This window comes from Neovison vison, chromosome 12, assembly GCF_020171115.1.
Source record: "Neovison vison isolate M4711 chromosome 12, ASM_NN_V1, whole genome shotgun sequence".
Lineage (NCBI taxonomy): Eukaryota > Metazoa > Chordata > Mammalia > Carnivora > Mustelidae > Neogale > Neogale vison.
In genome coordinates, this window is record NC_058102.1 from 15757186 (window position 1) to 15779402 (window position 22217).

Here is a 22217-nt window from a genome sequence, read left to right on the forward strand (position 1 = left end):
CAGAACATGTTCAGATATACACGATCTTAAAAAAAAAAAACAAAAAAAAACTTCTAGTGCATCCTTTCTCAAGCAACTGAATGAACAGACTATTCCACTGTGGTGGGAGGTCGGGCGTGGGGATGACATGGGATGAGCCAAGCAAAAGGGGTTCAAATGGGAATTCCATACGTGACTACCACTGAGCACATCTAGTGTGTCTTATGGAATGTGTCCCCCACCTTCAGATTCCTATGTTGAAGTCCTAACCCCCAGGAGACCTCCGAATGCGACCCTGTTTGGAGACAGGGTCTTTAAAGAGGACATTAAGGCTAAATGAGGTCATGGGGTGGGCCTTAATCCAATATGGCTGTGTCCCTGTAAGAAGAGGGAAAGCCATCAGGGTTCAGGCACACAGAAAAAAGACCGTGTGAGGACACAGGGACCACATGGCTGCCTGCAAGCCACAGAAAGACGTAGGAGAGGAAGCCAAACCTGCCATGGCCTTGACCTTGGACTTCAGGCTCCAGAACTGTGAGAAAATAAATTTCTGTTGTTTAAGTGCTCAGTCTGTGGTATCTGGTTAGAGCAAACTAACGCAGAGTACTTTCTAACCTTTCTTGAAAACATTTCTGGGGCACACAGATGAGGTCTCTCAGGACCCCTGCTGAGCCAGGCTCCGCTCCCCTGGCCTATGGGGATCCATTCTGAACACACTGACCGGGAAGCTAGGGCTTAGAGGAAAACCACTGCAGTGGGGAGCAGGAAGAACGGGGTGCTGAAGAGGGGGGCTTCTGGTGGAGGGGAGAGGGAAATGGTCCCAGCAGACGAGTGGTCATGTGGGAAATTCTGTTGAGAGGCTGTTGATGGTATGAAACACGGTAACGGGAATAAGAAAATTGAGCAAATTTTAAAAACAAGGTAATTATTAACTTCTGAAAAAGTACAGTTACACAATAGAGAAAACATACTCAACTACTTGGTTTCGGGGTGAATAATATTTATGTGATCATAATAATGCAATTTAAATAATTAAATAATTAAATTGCCCCCAATTATGATACATCTGTGCAGGGAATGGAGGTGGGGAGTAAGAAAGAGAGGCAGTAAAATGCTCGCTCCTCCTGTCACCCATCACGGAAAATCAATAGGTCATCTCTAAAATGGATGAATGAAGATTCAGCTGCTTAAAAATACTATTTTGAAATACGAAGGTAAAAATAAGAAGAAATTGCTTCTGGGAACCAGAACTGGAGAAAAGGCAGCGACTGATGTTTTTCAGTTCAAACCCCCCTTTTTGTACTATTTGACCTTTTAAACCAGTGCATTTATTATCTGATTTAAAAAAACATACTTAAACAAAAACTATGCTTAGGTACGGGTCCTACATCATCCTTCCATCACTTTCTTAAGGCTTACGCTACCTGTTTTTTGTTTGCCTGTTTTCTCCCCATCTTTTCAATAAATCTGATGAAGCTGTAAGAGAAGGGGGTATCAAGGGAAATCGAGGCTAATCAGGTTTTCATCCTTGGATTAAAAGCCATCTGGAAAAGAAAACTAGTGAGATAAACTCCTCACTACAAGTGAAAGGTCACCTAACCCCAAGAGAGCTTCTTTCCGTTTCGTGGAGATGTACAAAATCAAGCCCCACTAAGGTTGAACCGATCTCCAAAATCTGCTGTGTCACATCATTGCAGACTGGAAACCACTTCTGTCAATGAACATTATCCCTATCATACTAATAGTCTGACAAATGTTAGAACACAAAGACCTGCTGACACTTTACCTGTACCTGTACAGGTCTGTGTTTACAGCAGCTTACGAACAAGTGTGTTTCTCATTTTCAAAAGTACTGTTTCGTCTACACTATACACATGCATGCTCACATATTATCTATAGATGATAACCTGAGTAAAATCAGTCCATCAAGAGGACCACATCTGTCCCCTTTCATTTCCCTACCTTCAATTTACTCATATATTCAACCATTATCAACTACCTATCAGGTACCCTCCATGAGAAAGGCTCTATCAGGCTTTATGAAAATACAAGCATATGACCCCTGTCCTCAAGTTTAGTGAAGTTACAGAACAGAGTGGATAATCGCTGAAATGTCTGCCGGCCTTCCACTCTTTGCGTAATACTCCAGTGGAATAAAACATGAGGACTTGGATATCTGAAGTTTGTAAACAGATTCAGAATGGAAACTTTCTCTTACAGGGTGCATTCTTGTAAATTATCCAGTGCCAACATTTTATACGAAGAGTACCAAACTTTGCCCTTATCCAGGGAACAGGTCAAGTGAAATAGAGGCTGTGAACAAGATTATGGAATAATTTAGGAGCGCATCTCAGAAACTGTCTAGACCTAGAGAAAGGGAGAACTAGTTTCAATACAGAGAATTTGTTTTTCACTGGCTATTGGTAGAAAACACTAGAATCTCAAGAAATGTTTACAAACACTGAAAAGGTATGAAGAGTTAGCATCTTAGGGAACTGTATGAAGTAGAAGTGTCAAATTCACATGAATAAAATGAATTTTTTTTAATAAGATACTGACAGGCCAAAACAATCTTGTGTCTGTCATCTGAACTAAAAATGTTTTTGATGAAACAGTTATCTTGGTCTGGAACAGTTTCACTGATGGAAGGAATGACAACTGAGGCTGGATTCATTTGCCTAAACAAATTGTCATACACTTGCTTAGCAAATAAAAATTGAAATCAGCAGGAACATAAAATGCAATTATCTCCAGACCTATCCATTAAAAACAAGAAGACATCGCACTAGGAATTTACCAGGGAAGAGGAGAGCAGAAGGCATGACGAGCAGCGTCCGTAATCTAGTGATCGCTGCTCTCTTCTTGAGCACCTACTGTGTTCCCGGCACAACACTTAACTGCTTGCCACTCAGCACAGCACAGCTTTCAGGAAGGAGTGAGGACTCTGGAGACGGACGGCGAGGGCTCAAAAACCACATCTACCACCCACTGGGGACACCAGGCAAGCGAGTCACGTCACTGCACCTCTAATATGCAGAAGAAAACAGCACCGACTTCCCAGGACTGGGTAAGTCGGTACATGGAAAGTGCGGAGAACACGGCCCGGCACACAGTCAGTGCCACAAAAGTGTTAGTTGCTCCAGTGGTTCTTCAATGAGGTAAGCGGCAGACGCGCCACAGTTAAACCCCCCCGAGGCCAGCGTTCCACTCAGCAGCGGGGTAGATATACAACTAAAAGGGACCCTACTGAGAATAAGTTAATCAGTAGTGACACAGTGCTGTTTCCTGAAGATAAAAAGACAAAACAAAGCCACGAGTGCAGGAGAACTCAGCGGCAACACCAGTGAGGAATGGGGCTCGCCAGCGCGGTCTGATGGAGAAACCCATCCAGGAGCGGGACCACGGGGCAGCGGGCAAGAGGGCGCTGCGTGGGTGTCCGGAGACCTGGGCTGCTGGTCGGTACCTCGGCCTGGCTACTGGCATCCGGGGTCTGTGCTTCCTCACACCTCCCCATGGGGCCTGAAGGCGCCTGCTTGTGCTGACCTCCTACAATACCACTGCCCAACAGACAGCACTGGAAATATGCACCTTCCATGAGATATAGGTCTTGCTATTTATTTTTTCAAACCGCTACCTGCACTTTAGTGGGTATACTGTCTAGAATGGAATCATAATCTTGGCGGAGGAGCAGTTGCTAAAGAAGGAGATAAAGGCAAAGAGAGGCAATTCTGTGGTACATTTTTTCAATGCCATTAAAATATCAACAGGTTAACCCAAGGCACAAAACAAGCATAATTTTGATCCCAATGTAATAATTTTTTCAATGGACTAAATTTTCTTTAACGGGGGAAGGTTATACAACATTTCTCACGTATGTGGTTAATAAATACTGTTTCTGGTTTTATAAACAAATTGAAGAATGACACAATTTACCTTTTTGCCCGTGACGGCTGCTGAATTTGTCTCCAATCTCTGGACGCCTGGTCTGTCTCAGCAGCATTTTGATCAGAAAAGCATCTTCGGCATTTGAAGAGATCATCACTTTTTCAATATATGAATCTGTTGCCCCTTTGTAGCTAATATTAAGAGGAAGTCACCAAAATAGTTTTCAAACTGCCCTTTGTGAACCTATCGCTCACAGGTCATATTTTATTTAATATCAACCACAAAATGTTTCGACATTGCTATTCTGGACTGTGAAACGTGCCTTTTGTTTCTCAACATTAAATTCCAAGGTTACAATTTCCCTTTTACAGTCCTGGTCTGAAATGGCTAACATTTAGTGAACACTGATTATGAGGCAGGCTTAAGGCAATGTAACCCACACCACACATATTCACACACGGCTACTCCCTTATTGCAGACAAGGGAAAGGGATGCTTGGACACCAAGAGTGGCAGCTTGGAAGGATCACAGAGCTCCCAGGGAGGTTTCATTTTCTTTTAAGGATAAGAAATATGTGAGCACACTTTCTAGCCTATAGGGAAGGAATTGATAGAAAACTTGTTGAAGATATGGAAGGACAGAAAAGAAAATGACAGTCAGGTCCCTAAAAAGGTCTAGATTAAATGAAGAACCCAGGAAAGTGGAGGGGCAAGCTCTGAAGAGGAAAAAAGATCTTCTCCTCCAGGACAGGAAGAAAACCAGCTAGCACATCCACCTCTGTCATTCTGAAACAGCTTTTGCTCTGTAGGATTGGGTGCAAGGGTCCTGACCCCTCCCCTAAGTAGAGGGCCCACTTTCTCCCCTGTGCTCCGACTGCACAGACAAATCCATGGCACCCACAGCAAGGCAGCATTTAGCATATTGGGCAGGAGTCGGGCTCTGAAGCCAGACCGCGAGAGTTCAAATCCTGACTGCCACTTGTAGCTGTGTGACCCTGGTAAATTATTTAACCTCTCTGTTTCTGTCTTTCAAACACAGCCATCTAGAGAGCCTGGTTCACAGGGTAGTGGTAAGAACAAATGAGCTAACACCTGTATGATGCCCAGAATGGTAGCCGGTACAGTGAACATTCTCGGCTAAACCACGAAGGATGATCTGATGGTCCCCGTACTTAGGTTTGTGTAGGTCTTTGCTAACTAGATGCGGCTCTTCGCAGGCAAGGCTGGTGGTATCTCGCACCTCTGTGTCCCCGGTACATGCAGCACTGGGGCTGGCCCGGAGCAGGCCTCGGCTGTGTGCTGAAAGGATCTGCTGGACTGCCTTCCGCTGTCCAGGCGTCCAGCTCTCCTATGTCACGCCCTGGCCCACCTCTTGAACTGGATTAACTCAGTTCCTGGGCTAGACTGAATATCCTGTTACTCCTTTTAGTTTCATGTGCCAGTGCGGCCGCTACCATTGGGCCCGCGGCTCATCTCATAAGGTCTCGTATCTCACTGTATTCGAGAGCCCAGAGGACATCTGGAGACTAACAAGCACTAGTCTCTCATTGTTCAGATGAAAGCACTGAGCCCACGAGTTTGAGTGCTTCACCCACGTAAGGCAACCCACAGCACACCCAGTATGAAAGCCCAGCCGTCATCCACCGTGATGGTGACGCCACACTGCGGCCAGTGCGTTGTATTTATTTACTTCTGTAACACAAATCTGATCGTATCACTGTCTGCAGAATGAACTCCCGAGAACTGCACAGCCTCGGCCCAGCAGGGCACACTGGTCCGCCAAACCCAGGTGCTCCTCTGCCTGGGGGGCCTTCCCACTCACTGTCCCCTTACCGGGAACCCCTGCCTATCTGGGCCCGAACTCAAGCCCAGGCTGGAAGGCCCCCACAATTGCACAGCTGAGATTTTCCTTCCATGCCATGCTGTCTCCACAGGAGAACTATTACTACCCCGAACTGTCATTTCTCCTCTCTAACCCTCCAAGAGTAACTTCTAATTTCCCCTAGCCCTTCTCTCTCTCTCTCTCTCTCTTTTGAATCTTCCTATGTATTTCCGAGGCACAACCAATACCTACGTGATGGGCACATCCTTGTACTGCGGCTGCTGGGGCACATTACTTCCTTCCAGAGGAATCTGAGTTACTGTGGGCATGGACTTATTGACCAGCACTTGCTTGTTTTCTACCTTCTCACCTAAGAAGAAGAGAAGGGAATCACAGCCCGGTCATTACCATCTCTGTGGAATACAAACATTACTGTAGCCTACAATTATGCAGTTAGATTGGTCCATGATGCACACAAGGAAGGAAAAAGCCGATTCCGTGTGAGCTCAAGTTCAACAGGACTCGTCTAGAACTGTGCCCGCCCATTTGAAAAATCAGATGAGCACAAAAAGTGTAAAAGGTCAAGAAACTGATTTAGGGGACCATACTAACTTCATGTCAATAAGTGGCAATTTTATTTATTTATTTATTTTTTAAATTTTATTTATTTTTAAAAGATTTTATTTCTTCATTTATTTTAGAGAGAGCATTCATGTGTGTGCAAGTGCGGGGAAGGGCAGAGTGGGGGAGAGAATCTCAAGCAGACTCCGCGCCGAGCCCAGAGCCGGACACAGGGCTTGATCTCATGGCCCTGAGATTTTGACCTGAGCCAAAACAAAGAGTCAGGCACTCAACCGACTTGAGACACCAGGGGCCCCAGTAAGTGGCAGTTTTATAGATCTCTAGGGTGTTGGAACAAGTCCGGGCCACTTACTTCTATTAGTAGTTATTTCAACCAATAGTAAGTCACTGCCGACCTAACTTGGACAATGAGGAAATCAAAATATTTCATCGATTTTTTTTTTTTGCTCGTCTCACCTCTCTCTGCATCTTTTCCCGGTAAGCTCAAAGGCCAAGAACTACAGAACCGTCGTGGCACTACCTTCCAAACCACATGACCCAGGTTAAGAGGGAAACAACTGCAGCAAGGCAGAGGGGAAGCCGCGCACCACGGGGCTGCGGGCACAGTGGACACAGCACGCACCATCCGTGCAGCATCCAGACGAGTCACGTGGCTCTCCCCTCCCGGCGGCCTCCCCTCACCGCCATGCTCCACCTCGCTGCGGCTCCCATCCCCTGCTCTGCTGGTGTCCCCTGTTTTGGCCCCTTTCTACTCTTTTCTCCACACTGTGATCAGAATGATCATTTCAAAATGCCATCGGATCACAGCACTGGTTTTAGGATCATAATGAAAATAGTGAGCGTGGCTGCTCCGCAGGGAGCCTGCTTCCTCCTCTCTCTCTCTCTCTCTGCCTACCTGCGATCTCTCTCTGTCAAATAAATAAATAAAATCTTTAAAAAAGAAGAAAAAGAAAATAGCGTGGTTGCAAAGCCTGTGTCTGGGCCCTGCCCTTCCCTCTCTCTCTCTCCAGATTCACGTTTAGCATCCTCCCCTGTACTCTCCCTAGGAGCCATGCTCCCAGGAAGTTTTGAATAACGAGCCCTGCAGCTTAATAGTTACACAGGCCCTTGTTCGGCTCAGAACACACTCCTCTCCCTATCTGCTAGTTACCTGCACTGATCCGCCAGATCTCAGCTCTGCTTCCTTACGGAAGGCTACCCCGAGCTTCCTGCTTAGGTCATATCCTCTTGCTATCAAATGCCCTCCTAGTTCTTTACAGGATTCCTTAACCCAGCTGTGACTGGATATAGGTTCACATATGACCCTTTGGTCAATGCTAGTCTCCGCACTGGCCTGTAAGACTCACAAGGGCGGCTGCTGTGGGCTGCATCAGCAAAGTTCATTACAAGTTTGTAATTATAACGGAGTTCCGCTTTTTAGGGGAAGAAGATTCTAAGAAAGCTGGTCTAAGGTAAATGCACAAATGATGACGTGCCAGTGTAAATGTAGGGACATGACCTTCTTCTAAACAATTCCTTAAAGTGGCTCTTTTGAGACTCAAAATTTTAAGTAGAGAAGCATAACTAGGACTACTATGTAGAAATATATGCACAGAAAAACAGACTGGAAGGGAAATTCCACTGGGTGCCCGGGCGGCTCAGTCGGTTGAGCACCTGACTCTTGATTTCAGCTCAGGTCATGATCTCAGGGTTGTGGGATCAAGCCTGTGTCGGGCTCCGCGCTTAGTGGGCAGTCTGCTTGAGATGCCTTCCCTGTCCCTCTGCCCCTCCCCATGTTTGTGTGCTATCTCTCTACAATTTAAAAAACAAACAAAAAACACCTTTTTAAAAAATGACCTCACTGATTGAGTTAGGAAAGTGGTTTTATAAATTGTTATCTTTTCTCTTCTCTGTTTACCGAATGTTAAGAAATATTGCTGAATAACTTTCATATTTCAAAAATATAAATGTTTTTTTAAAAAGGCCCTTACCTGGAGAACAAATACCATCCGCATCTAAAATTTCATGTCGCCAGATGGGTTTCCTTGTGGCAGCGTCCAACATCGGCCCCATCACTTTATCAAAGGTCTGATTGGTATAGCGTTTCAATGTACATTTAGCATTTTTATATACAAGGCAACGCCCGAAACCTAAAATGAAACCCCCACAGGGATAAGAATGACCGAAACCTAAAATGAAACCCCCACAGGGATAAGAATGACCAACAAGAATGACCCCCACAGGGATAGACTAGGAGAAAATGAGATTTGGGTTAGTGAACACCCACGCCCCCAAACACGTTCTACATTTGGCTAATCTGGGATCTAATCATCTCAAGAGCTGGCTCAGGGCTTCCCTCCCCAATCCCCCACCTACATCAACACTGACATCTCTACAACCACGCATCGGCATGAAAGAGACCTTGTCTGAGTGTCACTGTGATTCTTTTGGAGCACAGAGCTACAGAGGACGGGGACGAGAAAGGGCCCCGGAGGCCACCTGGCTTACCCTCGCTGTCTACGGGAGCTATGAGTGCTACCAAATGAGGTCCAGGGAAGTGACGTGACCAAGGTCACTCAGCAAGTTGGTGGCAGAATTGAAACATGCCAAGTCTACTGGTCAGCCACAACCCTTCTTCCTACACATCCTCTGGTGCCTCACTTCTGCTAACCTTCTCTGAGAAGTTCTCCTTTTCCTAATTGACATTCAGAGGAAGTCCTAAACAAGGAAACAAAAGATTAACTTTTCTCCAAAGAGGTGAAAAAATGAAAAGCAGCTGCAATCAAATGATTCTAAGGGGAGAAATCATTCGCCTGTGCCCTGATCAGAAGAGATCAGAGTTTATTCTGATTATATTTTTAGATCACATGTGTCTAGTGGATGAGGGGAAAGTCCTGAGACCAACTTACAAGCTAAATGCACATTATGAAAGATCAGCAACACGAACAGAAGGAAACCTTCAGATGGAGCAGAAACTTCTAGCACTGAATCCCACAAGAAGATTCACTGCTTGCAGAGCTGCCCAGAAGAACTCAATTCTTCAGCACTAAATATCATTTCCCAAGATTCTGTGACTGCATGTCTTTCTTTTTTCCTTTTTCTCCCTCTGGCCAAGCAGTTACTGTAAGCTGGATTTTCTCTAACCTCCCCAGGATATACTGAGCCATGTCAGAGGCTCACTGCAATAGGAAAAAGTCTCGGGAGCAAAAGCCAGCTATTACTGAGGAGATAAAATGCATGGTTGTAAAATCCTTCACTTAACGATCCTCCCTAAGGCAGAACTCTTACAAGAAATCTAAGAACGGGAGTTTGGAAAATCATGAAAAAGTAGATTTCTAAATAAAAGCCTGGTGCTCTAATGCAATTTTTAAGGAAGGTGACTGTGCGATGAAATAACCGATTTCTACATCTGGAAGGTAGATGAAGATGTCAGTGTGGCCCCTAGTAAATTGTGTACAGCCATAATAAACTCTGCTCCGAGAGCCAGCTGCTTTGGAAACGTTACATGATCTTGAAATTCCGTACAATGGCCATTAACTGCAACGTGCTGGAGTGCAGTGGGAATCTGAGCGGGCTGAAATCAAGCAGTGTTTTTCTCTAAGTGTAAACGGACATTTTATTTACAGGTGATAGCTGAAAGGCTGGACGACAGTAAACTCAGATCATTAAATTGTGTTGTGGAGTTTCTGACAGATATCACAAAGTCTTCAGATTTCCACATAAACGTTACCAGTTAATCAGAAAGGAAAACATCTAGTTTTAAAGCATGGCTGTTGTCATTTGGAGGAAAAAAAGAGGCATAAATTAAGTGCAGCCAACATTAATGCCAAAGACACATGTCTAGGAGTACTATTATGGCTGCCTAGCAACTACAGAGAGTGAAGGGGAAGGCAGAGTGGGCATGCCAGGGAGGAAAAAGAGAAACAGAGATTATGAAGAGACGAGTCAGACTTCAGGTCAGGTGACGGGTACCAACCAAGTGGTGACTTGCAAAAGTAAACTGTCAAAAGGCAGACAAAGGGTTGCATAAATGCTAAGTGTTTGTGTGTTTGTATTTTTAACTTTCAGCATTTTGCTAACAAAAAAGTATGAACACTGTGGGGCTGAAACACAGAATTAACAAAAATTGCCTTTAACACAGAAATACTACTACTGCCTTCTCAGTTTGTTGCTGAACATATAACTAGACAGATTTAAAGACCGCCTTTCATTTATTAGCATTCCTGCTAGGAAATAAATTCTTGCATGTTTTCTGTCAAGGAACTGTCTCAAACTACCAATAAAGTAAAATATAGGAAAAACACATTCAGTAATTCATTTGACAAATTACCTCTACATAGTATTCATTAAAAAAGTCAACACCGAAACCTAGCCGCCTCCTGTTTGTATGTTATAAAATTCAAATCACTTGAAGCCAACGTTAACATTTTGACACCAGGTGATTTTGAACAGATTGTCCTTATGCCTGAACTCTGCAGAGTGCCTCTGGTGTCAGAGCTCTGAAAACCCACTTACCCCTGTCCAAGGAGGCCTTGTTTAAAACCAGGGCGTCTTCAATATCATAGCCGCTGTAACTCATCACGGCAACTGTTGCATTCTGTCCGGCAGGAAGTTTCTCAAATTCTATCAACTCAATGGTCTTTGTTTTAACCATGGGTTTTTGTGGGTATGCTAGCAGATACATGAGAGTATCGATTCTGTTCCGCTGGTTGTATCCAATGGTACCTTCATTGATATTGGAGAAAGCAAAATGCAACATTCTATTATGTCAAATAATTAGGTAGCCAAGAATATAGAGATTTCTTTCTTATAAAGAAAAACCCACATTATTTTCACTAATTAACATGAAGAAAACTTCAGGTTAAATATTTCAAAAGCAAGACTCTCACAGTGCCTACCGACATTTAAAAGCATTTTTTTTTTTCTCAGTAATGTTAAAAGTTCTGTGAAGAAGAAAAAAAAAACACACCCAAGGTATTCTAACATAAGTAACTTCAACCTACTGGTTGTGAAATTAACCAGGGAAGCCAACAGTTCTGCACCCAGTTCTACTATGTTGCAGACCCATTTCCAAAGCTGTTCTGGAAGGTAATTAGAAACCAACTTCAGTGCTGACAGGCAACGATATCACAGAATAGGACAAACAGATCCATTCCATAAAAAGAAATCAACCATTACAAAAGTTCTAAATAAAAAAGAAAACAGAAGACAAGAAAGGAAGGAAGGAAAAGGAGGAAAGTGAAAGCAGAGGAGAGTGGATTTACTCATCTACTTAACTCTTCATTTACAAAGTACTGAATAAACACTACTCTGTGTCCAACACCAGAGATAAAATGGTCCTCAGGGGAAAATCCAGGGTCTGGTTCAATCAGGTATAGACTTTTAGGTCCTTAGCAATCAGGCTTTCCACCTCACTGGACCTTGGAAGGTTGTTACTATCAATTGGAAGTGAGATCAGAATGTTACCCTTCCTCCCTCTTCCCAAAGGGGTTCACTAGGGTTCACAGACTTCCACCAAAAAAAGGGCTTCGCTCTCCTGATCTTGTGAATACAATACACTCTCCTACTCAGAGATCTTAGAATGGGGACTCACATTTGCCCTACTACTAAACTCACGTGTGGGCTACGGAGCCTCTTTAACTTCTCCCAGGTATCTCTTCTTTTCCCTTGAATGGCTAAGAAGGCAGCCTTACGTCTCTTTTTCTCTTGCACAGGCTTCCATGGCGACACATCCTCAACACCCACACACCCCAAGAAGCCCAAGTATCATTTAATGGAGTTAAGTTCTAAGAGAAACAGATAACCAAAACTTGGTATTTGTCTCCTTCACCTTTTTCTCCCATTCGTGGCATAAAATCAATGGTGATTTCAATTCAGGGATGAAAATAACCTAATCAGACAGCAAAAATGACATGGCACTCCTTGACAATTATTACTGAAAGAAATAATGAAATCTGTAGGATATGAACACCTATTACAGTGGGGAGCCCACTACAGCTGCTCCGTAAATGTGAGTAAATGAAACCGAACCGCATTATACTTTTTTTTTTAAGATTTTATTTATTTATTTGACAGAGAGATCACAAGTAGGCAGAGAGGCAGGCGGGGGGCAGGCTCTCCACTGAGCAGAGAGCTCAATGCGGGGCTCGATCCCAGGACCCTGGGATCATGACCTGAACTGAAAGCAGAGGCTTTAACCCACTGAGCCACCCAGGTGCCCCTACTTTTCCATGATAGTATGTTTGTACGTAAAGCTCGGGAAATTTATCATGAACTGTTTCCTGAGTTTACACTTATAAACTGTCCATTAATTTATGTTACTTTAGTGCCAACTAATAAACTGGGCCAGACACCTGGTAATAGATCACTTACTGTTTTAGAAATAAAATGCCTGTTGCCTGGATCATGGTCAAGTTCACTAACAATAAGTTTGTCCTTTTACATGAAATCACTTAAAATTTATGTCAAGATTTCAGCTCCAATTGTACACTTCACCCAGCTTGAGCTGAGGTTTCAGGCCATGTCCCCCCAGGCTGCCAAACACGGCTTCTGAAACCTGAGACGGGCGTGATTATGCAGCAGGGAAGCGTTCACGGCTGCGCCTCCCGACAACGGCCAGAGAGACTGGCTCCCGCTGGAAACTGTGCGTCGGGGCCCAGAACGCAATTCTCAGGCATCACAACTGACCTGACCGCTGAATGGATGCACAGCAAAATGGTTTAGCAAATGTTTGGTGTTTATGATCTCATCAGAAATGTTCTTCAAAGACTTTTTAAAGAACTCGCAGGGGTACACACATGGATATACGTGTTTAGCTGTACTGACAGGCGTGTTGGTGGAAACAAGATTTATAAGCTATGACTTCTCTATTCTAAAACCTCAAAATGCCATCGCCCCACATTTCTGTAAAAATCCTGAATGACTATTTTGCCAATAAGCGATCTTTTTTTGAGAAAATGTCATGCGGACATTAACAGACTAGTCTGGGTGAAGCACATGCCCAAACTAGGATGCCTCTTACTATTTTCAGCTTCCTTTATTAAAACGGGCATTGCATGTACGTAATAAATCAACACGATGAGAGTATCTGTAGGCAGGGTTCTCCCTCCACTGTCCAACGTTGCTGTAACTTCAGTCTTCGGGGCTATACCTACAGACTCACTTCCTTACTACCCAGGACATGGTCCTTCTTATAAAATCATATTTTCTTACTCATAACTTTCTTAAGAAGCCACAGGATGGCACTGCAAGGCATGTCCCTGTAGGTTACAATTATTTTAAGACGGGATGATAAAAGGTTAGTAAGCATACATACAGCTGAGACTGAATAGCTTAAGAAATGTATACTGAAAAACAATGAAGTTTTATGCATTTAACTATTTTTTGTCTCCCTTTGCCCAATTTTTGAAAATGTAATAACATTATTAAATATAATAAACTTTAGCCATTTGAAGTGTACAAAACAGATGAGTTCTGACAGATTCATGCCTTTGTAAAACCACCACCACAATCAAGATCCAGAACACTTCCGACACCCCCAAAAGATCCCACCCTCTGTTCCTGACCCCGGGGCAACCACGGCTCTGTTTATCATTACAGTTTGCATTTTCTATAATTTTATATAAATGGAATCCTGCAGTATGAACTCCCATGCGGGTTTTTTCAACTTGGCGTAAGGATCCTGAGACCCGCCCAGGTGACTGTATCACAGTCCACTCTGCCACCGTCGAGAACTACTGCACTGTGTGTCTCTATGGTTTGTTCACCCGTTCAGCTGCTGCCAGATATGTGAACTGTTTCATTTGGGGCACTTGTGCATAAAGCTGCCATGAACATTCACACGTAAGACTTTGTGTGTCCACTTCTTTTGGGCAAATACACAGGCGTGGAACTTCTGAGTGGTTTGGTAACAGTATGGTTAACCTAAAAAACTGCTTGAGAATTTTCAGAAGTATTACACCCTTTACATTTGCACCAGCAGCGTATGCGCTTTGTAGCTGCTCCACTCTGGACACTTGGTGTGTCCATCTTTTCCAATTCAGTCGTTCTAATGAGCAGGTGGTGGGGGTCTCGGTTTTAATTTACATCTACCTGACGACTAATAACATCGAACAGAGTTTCGTGAGCTTACGCGTCATTCCTATTACTCTCTGTGAAGCGCCTGATTTTCATTTTTGCCATCTTTAAACCGAGTAGTCTCAACTCTGAAGAGTTCTTAGATGTAGCGGGCATAGATCCTTTATCAGATGTATATACTGCAAATACCTGCTCCCATTCTTTGGATTTGATGTTTTTCATATTCTTAACAGTGTCTTTCAAAGCGTAAAAATTTAATTTTGAGAGTCTGAATTACTAATGTTTTTTTCTTTTTCACAGCCTGCGCTTTTTGAGTTCTAAGAAATCTTACTTAGGTTGTTCAAGGTCATGGAGACTTTTCGCCTATGTTTCTTTCTACACATTTTATGGATTTAGCTTTTACATTCTGAGCTATGATCCATTTTTCGTGTTCATTTTCTGTATGGTTATGAGGGAGGAGTTGGTGTTCATTTATTTCTATACAGATACACATACATACATGTTCTTTTGTTGATAAGATTCTCCTTTCCCCTGGAATTGTCTGATATTCACTGAAAATCTAATGCCCAAAGACATGTGGGTCTGTTTCTGGATTCCTGATTCTGTTCCACTGATCTATACATCCACCCTTATGTCAGTATCACAGTGTCTTCATTACCGTGGCTTTCCAGCAAATCTTAAAGTCAAGTTGTATAAGTTTTCCAACTTAGTTCTTTTCAAAAACATGCACCAGATTTCTTAACAACTTTAATGTGCTAAGCCTATTGAGCTGGCATCCTGCTTGGCACTAAGGACACAATAAATAACACAGACCTAGTCCTGTCCTCGCAGTGCTTATATTCTACAGGCTAGCAGGGAAGGCGTGCGATTTTTAGCTGCTCCACATTCTCACTGATGCCGAGGAGGTCAGGACCCACCGTGAAGGGGAAAAAGTGAGGTAAGAAGTTAGTTTCAACTGAGAAGAATTGTGTAAGTATTATAGATAGCTACATTATGTCTTGCCCAGAAGACACAATGTAACCTTTTCTAAGTTACTCAACCAAAGTGGGGTTCCCTCTCCTTGTCAGAAACAAAAAAGGTCCGTATTCTGCCTGACAGGGTTATTAGGATTAATTAAGAGAAATGTGTCTAAGTCATTTCAGTGGTCAGTAAGGGGCAACATTCACCAACAATACTACGAACGACATCAGTAGTAACAAACACACACCCCTGGGCCCTGCACTATCACCCGTTCTGCCACCCATTCTAACGCTACATACCAAACTACACTGCAACTTTATCTCCATGAAGTATTCATTATTTAACTTTCTAGTCTCAGGAAATATCGTATCATCTTATATCTGAAGTAGCTACAATGATTTCAATTTTTTTTTTGAACCAACAGTGAAATTCTAAAAAATGTAACTGCTAGAGATAATTTGGCCAACACATTTTTTTCACCTTGTATCTACCAAACGGATAAAGAATAAATTTTCTAAAAAAAAAAAAAAAAAATTCAAACAGAAAGTTGAATGAAATAGGAGAAGGAGATATAGAGCGAAACCAAAATTTTATGAGGATCTTTGTATATTATGTGTTTTTAGGATCACAAAATCTAGGTTATTTCTAGGACATTTCTTCCTAGTATAAAGTGGGGAACATAAGAGAAGGAACTATCTGCTTTGGAACAAAATCTATTGAAAACAAAAACAAAAACAAAAACAGAAGCTGCATTAGTTCCTGAGCTTAAAAAAAAAAGTCTCAGCAATTTGGAGGTAAAGGAGGGTTGGGAAGAGCCTGTGGCTAGGGGAGGTATGTGATGCATATTCATTAACTGAGCTGATAGTGACTGAAAGATCCTTTTAACCAGGAGAAAGTGTTCCACTAGAGGATTGCCAACTAATAAAATGGACAGGATATGAAAGCGTGACTCATGCGGACTTGGTGTCTGGTGCCAGGAGTCCATACAATGCAGCTCCAACACACAGCTTTTTACTTGCTGTGCTGAGTGACCCGGAGACCTCGCCATTTCCATCCGCGTCTACCTGGTTTCTTGCTCTGAACCTTGCACCACAGAGCTGTATCACGGAAGGTTAGGTGTTCCTCAGTAGACAGTTAAAACAGAACATGGAAACCTGCACTTTATTAATAACTTAAAGAATCTTAGATTTAAGAAACACCTCTGCTGAGGTTTCATGTTTACTACAATGTGCTCTTTCTTATGAAAGCGGAGGCTTTCAGTCTCTGCGCTTTGGGCTTGTCTTGGTCTCCTTTCTAGTGACAGGAAAAGGACTTTCTCTCATTTCTTCACTCTTGATGGGGGTGGGGGGGTGGGGGGGCACTGGGTAGTGAAAAGGAGAGAGCAAATCTTCCAGGTTGGCAAGAATGTGTAGTGCTTTAATTCCGGGCTACTTTCACTTGCCACACAGACTAATGGATGAACAGCAACTAAAATATGACTTCAGACCATTCACAGAGAATCTCTGAGATGCAGACCGTCTTCGGCAATGGCTCATACTTAAAATGGGATAGTGTGCCTTCTAGTTACCAGCTGCCAAGACTGCGCAGAATTAAAATGACTCAGAGAAGTCCAACTCAAAGTGCTAGGTCTGCTTTACAGACCTGGGTTTCTGCTGTGCGGTTTTCTCCCTCTGCCGGCCTTGTTCCTTTTGTGACTTTTCATACAGCCCTCGCTCAGTACGTAGCTATATGAGTGTCCAAAGAGAAATGTGGTCATGTAATGTGCCAACTTTGAATGTACTTTTATCTCGATGCTTTTCTTTCCAGTCAGGTGTTTTATCATAACAAACAGTAACAAAGCCTTTTTTTTTAATTACTTAAGATATTCAGTGGCTTTTGTCTTCCTAGCGTCAGCAGGAACGTCAGAGGATTGTATCCAAGGAGCTAAATGTGCAGGACCCAGGGTCAGAGCAGCTGAATACACCAACCTCAGAAAACACAGACAATGAATTGCAAATGACACTCAAAACAAAACGAGAAAAAAAACCTTCACACAGAAAACTACAAAAGAACTCTACAGACACTGAATTGGCTTTCTGTACACACTGATCCTGCTTAACTGTGTGTGGTAACTAACCAAACGTTTCAGATACTCATGGCCACGAAATAAACGCGCTTTTTTTTTTCCTGTAAGAAGAAGAGTTGCAAAAATAAAAATATTTCTTTCCTTCAAGTCACTTCTTTACTTTAAAAAAAAAAAAAAAAAAAAGATTCACCAAGTAGAGACAGATTCATAGCTCCTTCTGTTTTAATCTTCAAACACGACCAAAGAGTGGCATTAGCGACGGAGTGATTAGTCTTCCGTTAATTCTGCTGAAGGTTCTACACAAAAGGTATATTGTTTCAGCCAGGATTCACATCACGAAACAAAATGGTTTGGTAAACCCAATAGAAGTGATAGTCCTTTCATGACACACAGGGTTCAGTACTGTATATTTCAACTTGTTAGCAAGTCACAAGCACACGCGGGAAATCAGCCTGCACTGCGGCTGAAGATGAATGGGAAAGGCGAAACTGATGAGCCGCTGTTTAGATTTTCCCACTGGGAATTATTCTGAACCGTCCAGGCATTACATCATTCAGGTAAATGGTTGCAGGACAACATGTTTTGCCAACCAAAAGGGCAATACAAAGACTCAGAAAGAAATACACAGTCTTTATTCCGGGATGAGATGTAGGATTCCTTAACTGTCAAGCTATGGTCCATTGCAGCTGATTGCTGGTAACTGAGATGCTAACTGCATTCTGGATGCTACCCAGAGGCAGTGCAAAAACCTTTCAGTTTCTTCATGAAGCTCCCTGTAGCGTACTTTAAACCAGAACTGACAAGTCATACTGATGTCATAGATATGTATGGAAATAAATTAAACTTACTGGGACTTAAATGATTTTTTAAAACATTTCAAAAAAAGCTTATAAGCAAAAAAAAAAAAATTGGGGGGGGGGCTGTACCACCTCCAAAATAAAACCCAAACTCCTTAATCTACAGCAACTCTCCAGTACACACTATTCCCATACCACGTTCGACAGCCAGACCAAAGCACCAAGATCCCCATGCAATGCTTGTTTCTGTTTCCACGCCTGTGAAAAACACTCGGGGTCTTTCAAGACTCAGTTCAGTTCTATTCTTCAGAAGCAACCTACTCTCTAACCCCACGTGCCCTTTCTACTCTCCTTCCCTAAGTTCTAGCTGTTGGTCCGCAACAGCATTTATCAAACACATTCAATTCCGGTTGTACTTGCTGGGCTGCCCCATTAGACTGAGCTCCTTGAGGACAGGGCTCTTTCTCCTCCCTCCATTTTCAGGGGCCAGCCTCACCGTCTGGTCTACCTGTGATGCTCCACAAGTGCTGGGGACGGATAATAGAGAAAAGAGAAGGAAGAAAGGAGAAGGAATTCAGAAACCGGTGTCATGTTTCAGAAGCTACAGGAGCAACCGCAAGGACGTGATGTGTTCAACAACTGTCACCGACCGTCCTGAACACCTTCTAACACACACTGCGCACCGGCGGCTCTACTCCCTTTCCCACTCTTCCCTCAAACTTGTATTCTGCTCTTTCTCCCGTTTCTCTTGGTTCACATCTTACACTTTACAGAGCTTTTCTCTATTTACCCTCTCATCATTCTGTGACATTTATTACATATCCTCTTGTTTGACCAAAGAAGTAAGTACAGAGAGGTCTTGTCTATTGCAGAGGCTGTAGACCAGGGGCACCTGCAAGCCCTGAGGGTAGAAACACTCAGGAACCAGCACCGCCTGACGTAGCCAAACATTTAGTACTAGTGAAGTAAGAATAAGGCTCAAGTCTTTTATCCAAGTATTTACAACCAAGTTCAAGAAGGATATCTTACCCATGGCTTGTTTCCCCATGGCACACTGATACGTGTTTCTTGGGGACTGGTTATGATGAGGGTATGGGATGAGGCCAGCACAGACACCAAGCAGAGTGAAGGGCTCAATCTCCAAGTGGGTGGTATCTCTGTCAAGTTAATTAAGAATCAGACATCTCAGACACCAGGGACTAGAATAAATCTCTTTTTTTTTTCTTTAATACATGTATGAATTATGCCCCTCGTTTGGTTACAGAGGATGCTTTCCATGCAGCTCTTGGTTTGAAGAACATAATTTTGACCTTATGACCTAGTAGAACCCCAACTCTCTCAGACACATTACGCCAATAAAAAAATATTGCCACCAAGGTCCCCAAAGGACCTAAATAAAATGTGTAAATTTATATAGCTATGTATAAAAATTTATATGTAATTTATATAAAACTTCAAGGACAATAAAATTGGATGACAGTAAAACTGATTAAAAAACCTACTTAAATAAAATGCAGTAAAACAAATTATTTTCTTCAGTAATAGAAACTTATTACTTATAGAAATACAAGAGAAGAGAGAGAGTACAGAATGCCCAGGTTAAAAAAAAACATTATTACATACTAATAACAATAACTAATACTCATAAAGAAATTACTGGGCAATATCCAAATGCAATACCGAAAAAATATCCACATGGATGAGTGGGCTGATTTTCCCTCACTTTTCCAACCTGTATCAATGACAAAGCTGCTTTACCATTTTAGAGAAGAACATATCCCATTTAGGAATAGTTACCTTAGACCTAAGGGGACCCATACCATAGCCACTAGCTAAATGTGGCTGTTCAGTACTTTTCACTTAGATTAGCATGCTTGAGGAACTTGGAGGAGGTTTAATTTGACTTAATTCTAATTACTTTACATTTTAAAACTCAAATTTAAATAACTCAGTTCAGTTAGTCAAAACCTTCATGTTTGTAACAACTTTCACTTGTGAATCTATTCTTTCAACTGGAAATGTAATGATCAGATCAGGTATTTCCAATGAACATTTAGCCCTCAAACTGAGATGTGTTTTCAAGCCTTATAGGAAAAAATAATCTCAGTATTTTTATATTGCTTGCATGTTAACATGGTAATATTTTAGATAAAGTGGGTTAAATAAAATTATTAAGATTAACTTCACTTGGTTCTTTTTTTCTTTTTTCAGGAGGCTACTGGAAAACTTAAATATATATGAGCTTACATGGTATTTTTCTTGAAGAGCTCAGCTGTAGGAACTGGATATAAAGTAAGACTTCATCTAGTAGGTGTCATAATCTGGCTGCTTTGTAATATATTTATGAAAATCCCCATTTTGGCTGATGCAGCAACTCAGGTATTTTAAAGGAAAAGGGCAGCCAGATTGTTTCTGGAAGGAACAGACATTACAGATTTACAGATTACACACAGGGTCTGTGGACTCTAGTGACCCTCTATTCCTTCCTCAAGTACCTGTGAAGCATAACTTTGGTAACTTCAAAGGTTTACAGTACCTGTGAAGACAAGTGATTTCCAAGATAACCCAACTCATTGGGAAAAATTAGTTGCAATACACATGGCAAAAGATCTCCAACTTATCCACTGGGTTTTTTTTTTCTTTAATACATGTATGAATTATGCCCCTCGTTTGGTTACAGAGGATGCTTTCCATGCAGCTCTTGGTTTGAAGAACATAATTTTGACCTTATGACCTAGTAGAACCCCAAGTCTCTCAGACGCATTTCGCCTTTGTCAGCAGAGAGGGAGAGAGGCCTAGGTTTTGCTTTCTTGGTTTTTTTTTTTGAAAAGAGAAAGAGCTTATAGTGACATTTTATGTCCTAGAGTAAAACAGAGTCTTAAATGTACTGTTTTGTTTACATACTGACCAATTTCACAATATGGGCCAATATCCCCATGTAAATAAAAACTACTTTTTCAGATATATAGATTGAAACAAGCTGAAAATGAAGAAAGGTACAGACCGAAGTTTCTTATTTTTTTGTACCAAAAAATACGTATATAAGATCATATGTTATCTAACAATTCTTCCAAGTCCAAATGCTCTGGATTTTGATTTTTATGAAACAAAAAGGGATACTATTATTCAAAATTATAACCACCATAATCTTCTGTCCTGAACAGGAAATAGAAGACTTTCTAGTCAATATGTATAAGAGCCTTAAGTTTAGCTCAAATTAAGACTCAGTAACTCAGTAACCTGTTGTTTGCAACAGCGGAAAAATTGGAAAACACCTTAAATATTCATCAACAGATTAAATAAACTACATGTAGTTAGACAATGTAATATAAAGAAATTAATGTATTTATATAAACATACAAGCATACACTAATATAGAAATGTATCTAGAATGATAAAGTTGATAATGATGCTAAGTTTAAAAATGAAGATAATTAAAATATGTTGCCTTGAGACCATACATGTATGTTTGTATTTACTTAGAAAAATCCTTAAAAGAGTATATATTAAACCACTGGCACTGATTATGTCTGGAGGCTGGAGTTTGGTGGGATGGGGAAGGAAGGGGATTCATTCTTTTTACTTTAGGCAGGTCTACAACTGAAAAAGAGTCACAAGTATGAATTACAGAATACCAAATTTTTTCTATTTTTAAAATAAAATGAGTCTGATACATGGGTCGGCTTGGTGATTGGGTGCTCCTGATACTAATGGCTGCATTCCTGTGTAACAGTGAACAAGACAGAGAAAAATCCTTGCCTTTTGTGAAGTTTCTAGTGGAGAGAGAAATAATACACAGATAAATCAATAAAATATGCATTTTATTGATCTTATTGTAAGGTAATAAGCCCGAGAAAAATAAAGCAGTGAAGAGGGGTGCACAGAGGAGGGGTATCCATTCTAAATGGGGTAGTCAGGAAAAGGCACTGAGAAGGAGGCCCCTGAGGAAGACCTGGAGGAGATGAAGGAGTGGGTGATGGAGGTGAGTGTCCCAGGCAACGGAAGAGCCAGTGAAAAGGTACTGGGGTAGAAGCATACCTGAGGTGTGAGGAAGAGGCCAGTGTGGTTATAGA

At 42.0% G+C, this 22217-nt stretch overlaps 1 protein-coding gene across 2 annotated transcripts in view; it reads right to left on the reverse strand.

Annotated features, from left to right (window-relative positions):
* The window catches only part of POLR3B (RNA polymerase III subunit B), a 131838-nt gene that overhangs the window by 51466 nt on the left and 58155 nt on the right, over nt 1-22217 (reverse strand). For both annotated transcript variants that reach the window (XR_006381435.1, XM_044229387.1), the window contains exons 19-23: nt 19174-19301; nt 10762-10971; nt 8238-8396; nt 5938-6055; nt 3913-4055 (exon numbers count right to left, since the gene is read on the reverse strand). Coding sequence is in view for 1 of the 2 variants with exons in the window: in XM_044229387.1 (XP_044085322.1) it covers nt 3913-4055; nt 5938-6055; nt 8238-8396; nt 10762-10971; nt 19174-19301 (758 nt within the window). In the remaining variant the exon portion in view is untranslated. The remainder of the gene's footprint in view (nt 1-3912; nt 4056-5937; nt 6056-8237; nt 8397-10761; nt 10972-19173; nt 19302-22217) is intronic.